At 36.2% G+C, this 13,909-nt stretch overlaps 2 protein-coding genes across 2 annotated transcripts in view; one reads left to right on the top strand and one right to left on the bottom strand.

Annotated features, from left to right (window-relative positions):
• Positions 1-2,374, bottom strand: part of LOC133615682 (meiosis inhibitor protein 1) — a 149,365-nt gene extending 146,991 nt beyond the window's left edge. Inside the window, exons 1-2 of the mRNA XM_061974446.2 lie at positions 2,297-2,374; positions 1,924-2,084 (exon numbers count right to left, since the gene is read on the bottom strand). Of these exons, the coding sequence (XP_061830430.1) occupies positions 1,924-2,067 (144 nt within the window). The 5' untranslated portion in view covers positions 2,068-2,084; positions 2,297-2,374. The remainder of the gene's footprint in view (positions 1-1,923; positions 2,085-2,296) is intronic.
• A 6,115-nt stretch (positions 2,375-8,489) lies between these two features.
• Positions 8,490-13,909, top strand: part of LOC133615680 (ankyrin repeat and fibronectin type-III domain-containing protein 1-like) — a 69,121-nt gene continuing 63,701 nt past the window's right edge. The window contains exon 1 of the mRNA XM_061974444.1: positions 8,490-8,754. The gene's annotated coding sequence lies outside the window, so the exon portion shown is untranslated. The remainder of the gene's footprint in view (positions 8,755-13,909) is intronic.

Raw genomic sequence — 13,909 nt, 5'->3', positions numbered from 1 at the left:
AAATTAAGTCTTTAGTACTTAGAATATGTTCTCCTAGTGTCCAAATAACTCTAAATTAAGTATTTGTTCCTTAGAATATGTTCCCCATACTAAATTGTTACCAAAAACATATAACTTTGTATTGAATTTGAAAATAAAATACATTTTATTTTTCACTAAAGAAGGGTTTGATGAACACGTATATGAAACTGGTGGGGTTCGGTACCTCCAACAAGGTTAAGAACCACTGTATTAAAAGAATGATGTTTCCAAGTTACTCACAGAAATGCATACCTGCCAACTTTTGAAATCAGAAAAACCTAGTAGCCAGGGTCCAGGGGCCGCAGGCCCCGGTAGGTCCAGGACAAAGTCCTGATGGAGGGTTCAGGCTTCGCCCCCCGACGCAAAATGATTATTAGCATTCAGACAGGTTAAAATGTTGCTAAAACCATCACTTTTCTATCAGTCACAGTGACTTTTCAAAACAAAAATATTACAGCAAAAATCATATGGGTTGATTGACATGTTTATTCTGTAAGCTAACTTCAATAGTTTGAAATTATTTTGACAGTTAATGCCAGTTATCCTGTCAACCTTTCACAAGACTTCAATTTGTTAATTGAAAGTATAAACAGTATAAACACTTTTTACAGTAAACAAATGGTAAAACAGTACTAAACAATTCCATTAAAAAAAAAATTGGTGTCATTATTAACTTTCTGTCCAAGCTTGTATAATCTACTGCCTTGTTCAATTGTAAAAAAATATTCTGTGCCTAAAATTCACATTTCTATCACAATTATCATATTGTAAACATGGTAAGCTAACTTCATTAAAATTAATAGTCCTGTCAATAGCATGGAATTACAATTCAAATGTAGTTTTTTTGTAAGCCTTTCAAAAGAATTCAAAATATGAAAAATTAATGAAAATTAATTGAAGCCATCAGACACTTGAAAAGTGGCACATCACATCTCTAATGTAATCATTTGAACTTTTCAACAGAAATAGCACTGCAAAAATATTAAGGACATACTTCTGTATTTTGGTAGTTATGCTGTCAACATTTAACAAGATTTCTTCAACTTGGACTTGAAAGCATAAATAGTATAAACACTTTTAACAGTATAACAGTACTAAACAATTCCAATAGATAACATTGGTGTCATTACCTTTTTGTGGCTAAAATCCAAATTTAGCAACGGCATTAGACTTGTGTTTTTTTGTCCCAACGTGGTCTTTTACATGGCTAATTCCTCCGTGTCCGATCGAGAAATCTTGTCTGCACAAGGTGCAATTAGCGTAGTTTTCACCCTTTTTGGAACGGATAATTATTCCCGGATAGGCTTTTGAATATTCTTCACGGAATGACTGCAGTTTTCTTTTCGGTTTAAGACTCGTTTGCGATTTTTCTCCGGCTGATTCCATGATCGTTCGCTCGTTTGGAAACAATGGCAACAGGTGCCTCGTGCTTGGCAGCGGTGCTATAAATAGCCTCGCGCATGGCATTCGGAATGGCTCGATAGGAAGTTACGGGAAGCAGTGTCGATTGTCATTGTTGTTACGCGATTTCGTGAATAAAACTTTTTAAAAAATTATTTTTTTTAATTAATGAAAAACCTTATTTTTTATCACTGCAACCGTAACCCGGAATAGGTTGATGAAAACCGTACTATCCATCCATCCATTTTCTACCGCTTATTCCCTTTGGGGTCGCGGGGGGCGCTGGAGCCTATCTCAGCTACAATCGGGCGGAAGGCGGGGTACAAAAAAACGTACTAATTAGAGGAAAACCGGAGTAGTTGGCAGGTATGGAATGATGATTCCAAGTTACTCACAGAAATGTCATGGCAGTCTTATATTAAAAGAATGATATTTCCAGGTTACTCACAGAAATGTCATGGCAGTCTTGTATTAAAAGAATGATATTTCCAAGTTACTCACCGAGCAGTCATCGTGCTCCAACATGTCGAGCACACAGGCCACACACAGCAGCAGTCCTCCTCCCTCTGCAGGCCCCAGGCGCCCACTCCACCTGGGGTCATGTCTGAAGTGGTTCTTCTCATAAATCAACTCCTCGCTTGTCATGTTGCTGTAGTGACATCCTGGAAGCACACCAGACAACACACATAATAATAATAATAATAATAATGATAATAATGTGTATTAATTGTGACAGTTTAAAGCAACGAGCTGCAATGATGAGCTAACTAGCCTAGCAAGGTCCCAATAAGTACTATTTGTTGGATTCGTTATGTGTTACGTTACAAAATTACGCCTTTAAATACTCAAATATGCTGACATTTAGTCAAATTACCGTGTTATTAGTCGGATAGAAGGGATGAGCAGCGTCGTGAAAGCAAAGGCTATGGCGAGCTAACAGCTAACAGCTAACTGCTTTAAGGGAGAAGGCGGGTCGATGCAAATGTCGACAGTGTCGATACCAAGGGCATCGATACCAGCGTCTCAATATCGATATTTTTTGGTTTCTTTTCACAACTTAAAATGTGTAATTGTTTGTTGCATAGTCCATATTGCTACAGTGTAGATACAGTTATCTTTATGAGTTGTTGTATTGTTTACTAACTCAAGCCTACCTACAAAATAAAAGCCCCAAAATGTAATGATAGTGATTTTGTATTGAAGCCCGTTTCCACCACTAGAAGGAAATAATACTCCAATGTTAAGTCATAATTGTGAGATAAAAAGTCATAATTATCAGATGAGAAAGTCATAATTACGGAATAAAAAGTCATACTTATGAGATAATGTCATCATTACGAGACAAACAGTCATAATAATCGAATAAAGGTCAAAATAATGAGATCAATGTTTTTATTTTTCATCATTTTGAGATAAAAAGTCGAAATATGAGATAAGAAAGTCATAATTATGATGATTATGGAATTATGATTGGTTGATAATTATGAGATAGAAAGCCATAACTGGGAGATTAAAAAAAATGATGACACAAAAAGTTAAAATGATGAGATAAAAAGTAACAATTAGGAGCTAAAAAGTCAAAATTATCAGATGAAAAATCATAGTTGTGAGATAAAAAGTCGAAAAGATGAGATAATTAGGAGGTCTACAGTACGTCACACAGCAGTTTTAGAAAAGTAATACGTCAAGACATACATTTTAAAATACATAAAAGAGAACTGCAAAACATCGGATTGGTTCGCAGCCGAGTGTGAAGCGACTGGGATGAGAATCAGCACCTCCAAGTCCGAGTCCATGGTTCTCGCCCGGGAAAGGGTGGAGTGCCATCTCCAGGTTGGGGAAGAGATCTTGCCCCAAGTGGAGGAGTTCAAGTACCTGGGAGTCTTGTTCACGAGTGAGGGAAGAGTGGATGGTGAGATCGACAGGCGTCTTCAACGAAGTGGCTGGGGAGAGGGAAGTCTGGGCTCCTCTGCTTAGGCTGCTGCCCCCGCGACCCCACCTCGGATAAGCGGAAGAAGATGGATGGATATATGTATATGAGGTGGCGACTTGTCCAGGGGTGTACCCCACCTTCCGCTTGAATGCAGCTGAGATAGGCTCCAGCACACCCCGCAACCCCCAAAAAAGGGACAAGCGGTAGAAAATGGATGGATATATATATATATATATATATATATATATATATATATATATATATATATATATATATATATATATATATATATATATATATTATTATTATTATTATTATTTATTTATTTATTTTTTACTGTATATATAGATCAGGGGTGCTCACACTTTTTCTGCAGGCGAGCTACTTTTCAATTGATCAAGTCGTGGGGATCTACCTCATTCATATATGTCATTTATATTTACTTATTTATGAAATATATGTTTTTGTTAAGAAGTTAAAGGTGTTTAATTATAATACAAGCATGTTTAACACATATAGTTAATATTGTTAATAAATTAAAGGTGTTTAATGAAAATACAAGTTTGTTTAATACATATAGTTAATATTGTTAAGTTAAAGGTGATTAATGATAATACAAGCATGTTTAACACATATAGTTAATATTGTTAAGTTAAAGGTGATTAATGATAATACAAGCATGTTTAACACATATAGTTAATATTGTGAAGTTAAAGGTGTTTAAAGATAATGCAAACATGTTTAACACATATAGTTAATATTGTTAACAAGTTAAAGATGTTTAGTGATAATGCAAGCATGTTTAACACATATAGTTAATATTGTTAACAAGTTAAAGGTGTTTAATGATAATACAAGCATGATTAACACTTTTAGTTAATATTGGTAATAAGTTAAAGGTGTTTAAAGATAATACAAGCATGTTTAACACATATAGTTAATATTGTTAATAAGTTAAAGGTGTTTAAAGATAATACAAGCATGTTTAACACATAGTTAATATTGTTAACAAGTTAAAGGTGTTTAAAGATAATACAAGCATGATTAACACTTTTAGTTAATATTGGTAATAAGTTAAAGGTGTTTAAAGATAATACAAGCATGTTTAACACATATAGTTAATATTGTTAATAAGTTAAAGGTGTTTAAAGATAATACAAGCATGTTTAACACATATAGTTAATATTGTTAATAAATTAAAGGTGTTTAATGATAATACAAGAATGTTTAACACATAGTTAATATTGTTAACAAGTTAAAGGTGTTTAAAGATAATACAAGCATGATTAACACTTTTAGTTAATATTGGTAATAAGTTAAAGGTGTTTAAAGATAATACAAGCATGTTTAACACATATAATTAATATTGTTAATAAGTTAAAGGTGTTTAGAGATAATACAAGCATGTTTAACACATATAGATTCCTTTCTTTCATGAAGACAAGAATATAAGTTGGTGTATTACCTGATTCTGATGACTTGCATTGATTGGAATCAGACAGTGGTGATGATAATGTCCGCATTTTCGAATGGAGGAGAAAAAAAAGTCCTCCTTTCTGTCCAATACCACATGAAAGTGGTTGGTTTTTGGCATCTTATTTATCCAGCTTCCGTACTCCTTTGTATACACTTTACAAGAAATACATTGTCGGCAAACTCCGTAGCTTGCTAGCTTGTGCACGCCAGCTTTATAAATAAATGATAAATGGGTTGTACTTGTATAGCGCTTTTCTACCTTCAAGGTAGTCAAAGCGCTTTGACACTACTTCCACATTTACCCATTCACACACACATTCACACACTGATGGAGGGAGCTGCCATGCAAGGCGCTAACCAGCACCCATCAGGAGCAAGGGTGAAGTGTCTTGCTCAGGACACAACGGACATGACGAGGTTGGTACTAGGTGGGGATTGAACCAGGGACCCTCGGGTCGCGCACGGCCATTCTTCCACTGCGCCACGCCGTCCCTAGTTAGCTTTCTGAGACTCTTATTTTGGTAGCGCAGGCAGGATGAAGCAGAGCTTTTATTGTGCAACTGTGCAGTCGGTCTTTGGAGTTTTGACGACAGGTACGGCGCCAGAGTCTGTTGAAATAAAGTGTTTCTCGCCTTCCAGTCGGTCATTTTAATGAGCTGGCAGCAGCCAGCGTCATCTCAGAAGACCCTCGGGTGCCGTGAATGTCAATCAAGTGACGAAAGTGACGTCATAGTGAAGATTTATGATCGCTCATATTTAGGACTATTTTTTTAATGCCTGGCTGGTGATCGACTGACCCACCCTCCGAGATCGACCGGTAGCTCGCGATCGACGTAATGAGCACCCCTGGTATAGATAGAAGTATAGAAGAGGTGGTTCAGGCATCTGGTTAGAATGCCCCCCAAAAGCCTGTGTTTGACAGGTAGGAGACCACGGTGAAGACCCAGGACATGGTAGAGAGGTCTGGGAACGCCTCGGGATCCCCCGGGAGGAGCTGGATGAAGTAGCTGGGGAGAGGGAAGTCTGGGCTTCTCTGCTTAGGCTGCTGCCCCCGCGACATGACTTCGGATAAGCAGAAGAAGATGGATGGATGTATATATATATATATATATATATATATATATATATATATATATATATATATATATAGTATGTATATGTATCTATATGTTATATAGTAGTTTGTAAACACAATCTATGCATTGTGTGCAGACTGAGGCTGTGCAAAGATGTAGAGCAGACAGGAGAGTATGTTACAAATCTGTGTGATCAACAGTGTTGGGACTAATGCGTTACAAAGTAACTCGTTACTGTAATGCCGTTAGTTTCGGCGGTAACTAGTAATCTAACGCGTTATTTTTTATATTCAGTAACTCAGTTACCGTTACTACATGATGCGTTACTGCGTTATTTTACGTTACTTTTTATGTAGTATAAAGTGTGTTTTATCGGAGCGCTGCTGTGTCATCGTTCTGATTCTTCTTGTGTCACAAGCCGGAGAAGAGAGAGAGACATGCGCTCTGTGTGGGTGTGTCTGAGTGTGAGTGTGGGGAGCGAGGGGGGTGGGGGTGGGGGGGGGGGGGGGGGGGGGCGTGTCTGATCATGGCGGAGCCAGAAGTCGAGTTTGCTAACATGGAGATATTTTCACTACTTTTCTTTTGTCGAGCACAAAGAAAAGAACATTTTAGTTAAATGTAAATTGTGCTTTGGATCAAAGATCCCATCTACTGCCCAAAACAGCAATTCAAATCTGCTGAAACAAGCTACATAAGCAACATGCTTCCACGAAGCTAGTAAAGAGAGATAGAGACTCTGATGTCACTTCACCTCCACCACTTAAGGATTAAGGTACACACTCTGCCAATCAATGTTCCCTCTAATTTGTCATGTGTGTGAGCAAACGCAAAAAGTCCCTGAGCATTGAGTGGAGTCCATGTGAGCAACATCACACGTGCACACTGTGGCTACACCAGCAGCACACCTGTCCCAAACCTCACTAAATAACAAGTTCCATCTCCATCCATCCATCCATTTTCTACCGCTTGTCTCTTTCGGGGTCGCAGGAGCCTATCTCAGCTGCATTCGGGCGGAAGGCAGGGTACACCCTGGACAAGTCCCCACCTCATCACAGGGCCAACACAGATAGACAGACAACATTCTCTTATTATTATAATCAAATGACAGCAGTCATTTCCATTTCTAATATAAGTGTTTAGGCCCACTTACAATGACAATAACAACAAATATTGTTTTTCATGAGCTGTGTACTTGTATTGTTTGTCTGGGTGGAGGTCCTGCTTTGGAAATAATTGGTACCCCTTTCAGACATTGCATTTAGTTCCCATTAAAACATTCACATGTTGCACAATGAGATGTAAGCAGGGGATCATGTGTACATTCCTGCAACTTCCTGTTTGTAAAAAATATATTTTTATTAGTATTTATTTAATATACTAACAGCATTTAATGATTAATATTTATAAATTAAGATTCCTAATAAATGACACTAGAATAAGCACACATTTGATTGGTAAATCATCGAGTAACGACCTGGAATGACACTTTATGTGTGGTGTTGGAGTTGTCCGACTTTTTGTGTGGCTGTAAACGCATCAATGGCTAAGTGCCATATGTGCATGTGTTGGCGCAAGTGAGAAAGAGCGAGTGGCTGCTGTTGATATAACAAAGTTGCTTTTGGTCTGGTTTGTACTGCAGAAAATGACCACTTTTCCTAGATATCATTTTTTTTTACTAATGTTTTGGTGATGTGTTTATGGCCGACAATAAAGAGTTTTGCTCAGTAAAGAAAATGCCTGGTTAGGCCTTGTGTATGTAGTGTGTGCTTTTCTTGGTTTACATCTATGCTGTTATTATGCTGTTTGTTACTTATGTACGTTATGTTGCAGCTATTTAAAATAGTTTTGTCAATTTGTTCTGGCCAGAAACAAATTGGCCTTTGTAACATATCTTTGTCTTTGTGTGTTGTATGTAGAGCACATTGCTTAGCAGAGTTGAGTGATGCAAATGCATGTCAAGTTGATCAACAGATTGTATTATTCTCCAGTGCAATAACAGTACTGAAATGAAGGCTAAAAGGGCATTAATGGGAGCTTTAAAAAAAAAAGAAGAAGAAAAAAAGAAGTAACTAAATAGTTACTTTTCCCAGTAACGCATTACTTTTTGGTGTAAGTAACTGAGTTAGTAACTGAGTTACTTTTGAAATGAAGTAACTAGTAACTGTAACTAGTTACTGCTTTGCAGTAACTAACCCAACACTGGTGATCAATAAGATAAAAAGCAAGCAAATAGAGCTTATTGCACAGGAAGTGGTCCCAGGCTTGTTCAGGCCACTGAGACAAATATTTGCAGTCACACGGAAACAGAGAGCATGTTTGGCATGTGACATCTAGAGTGTGCTTGTGGTCAAACATCGGCGTGGGGACCCAGCAAACAAACGCTTTTCTCTCACTTTGTTTGCTCGCTTTGAGCCACTTCCTGTCTGCAAACACAACACTTTCCACACACCTCAGCTGCAGTGTGTCTGCACGCTACTTGATGTTTCCACCAGTGCATGCATGTGTGTGCTGTTTGCTCAGAGTTTTTACACACCTCACATGCCATCACTTAACTGATATTTAAAACAAATCCAAATGAAATATGTGGACGCTGTGAGGAAGAAGGCAGCAAAGTCCTTCACAATGCGTGCAGTCTTGTTAGAAAAGCAGTATTTGACTGGTCAAAGAGGAGGAGGAGGGCGCACAGAGGAGGAGCAGGGTGAACAAGGGTGTGCTCCAAAGTGCTATATTTGTGTTCAGGTGGTGACTCTCCCACGCAGGACACAAGTTGTCCAGTGGACTACATCACACCGCATGACTTCACTAACACTGACCACCTGGGAGCTGCAATTCAAGTCTCATCCAAAGGTATGCATTTTATATATATATATATATATATATATATATATATATATATATATATCCCACCTTTTTAGCACAGCTTTTATCTAAATTCTCTGCCTTCTTGTTTTTAAATACACTGCTTTCCTATATGTTCTATCCAGTGCTTTCATGCTTTTATTTCTATTTTATCTATGTTTGTTTTATCTAGTGTTCATCTAGTGTTTTTTTATGTTTCTATTTATTTTTAATTTTCTATTATATATTTTAACTTTCTATTTTTATGTTTTTTTATTTTTTTATACTTTGTAGCACTTTGAGATTTTAACAAATGTAAAGTGCGTTAATATTATTTATTATTACTCACACATACTAGAGTTGTACCGATACCAATATTTTGATACCGGTACCATATTTGATACTTTTCTAAATAAAGGGGACCACACAAAATGGCATTATTGGCTTTATTTTATTAAAAAAAATCTTTTGACACATTAAACATATGTTTATTATTTCAATCAACGAACAATTTAGTCCTTAAATAAAATAGTGAACATACTAGACAACTTGTCTTTTAGTAGTAAGTAAACAAACAAAGACTCCTAATTAGTCCATGCAGTAACATATTGTGTCATTTATACACCTATTATTTTGTCAAAATGATGAGGGACAAACTGTAAAAATTGATTATTAATCCACTTGTTCATTTACTGTTAATATCTGCTTATTTTCTGTTTGAACAAGTTCTAACTACACTTCTGTTCAAATGTAATAATCACTTATTCTTCTCTTCTTTGATACTTGACATTAGTTTTGGATGATACCACACATTTAGGTATCGATGCGATACCAAGCACTTACAGGATCATACATTGGTCATATTCAAAGTCCTCATGTGTCCAGGGACGTTTTTACTGACTTTATAAACATAATATTAATTTTAAAAAAAAGGAAAAAGATTGTGTGATAATAAAAAATATCGATGTAATCATTGTAGTATCGACTAGATACGGCTCTTGTACTTGTTATCAATACAGTGAATGACACCCATTTGTTTACATTGAGGAGAGCTAACTTGCCGTTAGCGGTGAGCTATTGTATCCTCCTACAGTGTGTAGTGAAGCATGTTTAGCTATTCCTCGTCCTCCAGTGATAATGATACCTGTAAGAAACTCACTTTATTTGTCGCCATGGAGGCCAGAATTAGTGATTTAGAAGTAGCTAAAACACTGCAGATGGATGTTAGCCGCCAGCTAGCTAGCCATGTCTTAAAGCAGCTCTTCCTGAGGGTGTTTCAGTATTATAACTTCACCTTTATCTTTACTTTTTACACCAAAATGCGTCCATTCTCCCTTTTCTGTCTACACACTGTGTCTGCTTGTAAGTACTCTGTGTGTGTGCGCTGCCCAACATGCTCCTCTGCTCATCACGATGTGATGACGGCGCGCTGTCATGCCCGTAAAAAAGAAAAGAAAAAGATTACCGGTATTTTTCAGAGGCAGTATAGTACCGTTTTTATTTCATTAGTACAGTGGTACCTCATTAGTACAAGTATACCGTACAACCCTAATATATAGAATAGAATAGAATAGAATAGAATAGAAAGTACTTTATTGATCCCTGGGGGACATTCAGCACCACAGTTCGCTCACAATAGACAATAAACACTTAGGTGTTTTTTACATGTGAATATAATAAATACAGTTTATTATACAGCATTATTCACATGTGAACAATGTAAATACAGTCTATTATACAGCATTATTCACATGTGAATAATATAAATACAGTCTATTATACAGCATTATTCACATGTGAATAATATAAATGCAGTCTATTATACAGCATTATTCACATGTGAATAACATAAATACAGTCTATTATACATCATTATTCACATGTGAATAACAAAAATACAGTCTATTATACAGCATTATTCACATGTGAATAATATAAATACAGTCTATTATACAGCATTATTCACATGTGAATAATATAAATACAGTCTATTATACAGCATTATTCACATGTGAATAAAATAAATACAGTCTATTATACAGCATTATTCACATGTAAATAATATAAATACAGTCTATTATACAGCATTATTCACATGTAAATAATATAAATACAGTCTATTAAACAGCATTATTCACCTGTGAATAACATAAATACAGTCTATTATACTGCATTATTCACATGTGAATAATATATATATATATATATATACATACATATACTGTATATATATATATATATACATACATATACTGTATATATATATATATATATATATATATATATATATATATATATATATATATATATATATATATATATATATATATATATATATATATATATATATATATATACTCAGGTGCGACTTATGTATGAAATGATAAACACATTAGCGTAAAATATCAAATAATATTATTGATCTCATTCACGTAAGAGACTAGACGTATAAGATTTCATGGGATTTAGCGATTAGGAGTGACAGATTGTATAGCATGTTCTATATGTTATAGTTATTTGAATGACTCTTACCATAATATGTTACGTTAACATAGCAGTTGGTTATTTATGCCTCATATAACGTACACTTATTCAGCCTGTTGTTCACTATTCTTCATTTATTTTAAATTGCCTTTCAAATGTCTATTCTTGCTAATCAAATACATTTCCCCACAAAATGCGACTTATACTCCAGTGCGACTTATATATGTTTTTTTCCTTCTTTATTATGCATTTTCGGCCGGTGCGACTTATACTCCGGGGCGACTTATACTCCGAAAAATATGGTAAATAGTCCCATTTTGGCTGGATAAACATAAAGCACCTTCCATAAAATGAAAATAATAATAATAATAATAACTGGGATTTATATAGCGCTTTTCTAAGTACCCAAAGTCGCTTTACATGTAAATGAACTTAAGCAGCATTTAGGCTCCTACAAATGTCATGAATTCGTGTTTACACTGATCGCCGTGTCATGACATCATTACAGAGCCAGCTGCGTCACAAGACAACAGCAGCAGAGTGAACACACCCTTCACTTGGTCATTGGAGAGAGCCGTGGCTTCACACGTTTCCTTTATAGACGCCATTTTTACCACCGCGCTGTGTCTCGCTCACAGACCGCTCTTGACTTACCAGAGCAGGGTCTCTTTTAGTGGGCGGTCGGCGAGGGCGCCACCCACTCAGCGGTTTGATGAAAGGTGCTCGTTATTGATGCGTTCATTGCGCTACAAACAGACACGACGCCATGACGTCATCCAATGTCCATGCACCGATTGGTCCAATGCAGTGATTCCCCTACTTGCGCCATCTAGTGGTCACTAAGAATGACTTGATTAAATAATCAAACACAGTGTAACTGTTCAACTGTGTGTAGCGTTACTGTGGTCAAATATATCAAATAGACTCATTAAATAAAACCCCTGCCTTGTTTTTAATGAAGACTTAGGCCTACTATGCTACTGTATTTTAATGTTGGTTATTATGGTGGTGCTTGGTGAACAAAGTTTGAGAACCGCTGGTGCTAATGGACCTGTTTGGTTTCTGAAGTAAAAGATAATATCCAAGAGTGAAATGTAAAAGGTAAGTCCCTTTAGTGGAAAAAGAGATTTGACCTCCTGGTAAGAAAATGAGGTAAAGCCGTTTTAATTGAAAGAATGTGGCCCACAGGGTGCCTCTGACTCCATGGTAATTATCTGACAGTATAATTGCTGCAACTTGTAGATGATGTGAGTAATTCGGGTTAACGACCACGAATGGTACTTTGAAATTTCCCTCAGTGCAGCATTTTTGTATATGACCCAATCCAAACATCCTTTACCACTCGTGGCGCAAAGAAACCAACACTGAAAGTCAACACACATGGTTACAGATAACACAACCTGCTCACTGAATGTTGTGGCTGTTATAAATAACGTCCACACACCATTAAAAAAAATATATATATCTAAATTACACCCTTTAAATTCATTACAAAGCATGATGGGAAATTGCAAAGCACTCTCTTCACTTGATATTTCTAATTGATTACAAAACACTAAGGAGGTTGTCATGGAAGTAAACAATGTAGGAATCTAACTTTAATATCCAATTATATTACTTATTCATTATATATCTGTATTAATTACTATATATATATATATATATATATATATATATATATATATATATATATATATATATATATATATATATATATATATACTGTATACAAAAAACTTGTCATACACTTTTAATATCCAATTATATTCATTATTAATTATATAACTGTAGTAATTATTTTATATATATTTATACATGTATATATATATACATATACATATATATATATATATATATATATACATAAATATATATATATATATATATATATATATATATATATATATATATATATATATATATATATATATATATATATATATATATATATATATATATCAATCAATCAATCTTTATTTATATAGCCCTAAATCACAAGTGTCTCAAAGGGCTGCACAAGCCACAACGACATCCTCGGTACAAAGCCCACATACGGGCAAGGAAAAACTCACCCCAGTGGGACGTCGATGTGAATGACTATGAGAAACCTTGGAGAGGACCGCATATGTGGGTAACCCCCCCCCCCTCTAGGGGAGACCGAAAGCAATGGATGTCGAGTGGGTCTGACATAATATTGTGAGAGTCCAGTCCATAGTGGATCCAACATAATAGTAAGAGTCCAGTCCATAGTGGGGCCAGCAGGACACCATCCCGAGCGGAGACGGGTCAGCAGCGCAGTGATGTTCCCAGCCGATGCACAGGCGAGCGGTCCACCCCGGGTCCCGACTCTGGACAGCCAGCACTTCATCCATGGCCGCCGGACCTGTGCCCCCCCCCCCCACAAGGAAAAGGGGAGCAGAGGAGAAAAGAAAAGAAACGGCAGATCAACTGGTCTAACAGGGGGGCTATTTAAAGGCTAGAGTATACAAATGAGTTTTAAGATGGGACTTAAATGCTTCTACTGAGGTAGCATCTCTAATTGTTACCGGGAGGGCATTCCATAGTACTGGAGCCCGATAATGAGCATGCTCATTTTAAAAAAGGTATGCACCTCAGCGCCAAATATATTGTTATTTGAGGAATGATACCTGTTAGCATGCTAACGTTAGTATGCTATTTT

Source organism: Nerophis lumbriciformis, linkage group LG22 (genome assembly GCF_033978685.3).
Source record: "Nerophis lumbriciformis linkage group LG22, RoL_Nlum_v2.1, whole genome shotgun sequence".
Taxonomy (NCBI): Eukaryota; Metazoa; Chordata; class Actinopteri; order Syngnathiformes; family Syngnathidae; genus Nerophis; species Nerophis lumbriciformis.
This window is presented reverse-complemented; position numbering and strand designations above follow the sequence as displayed.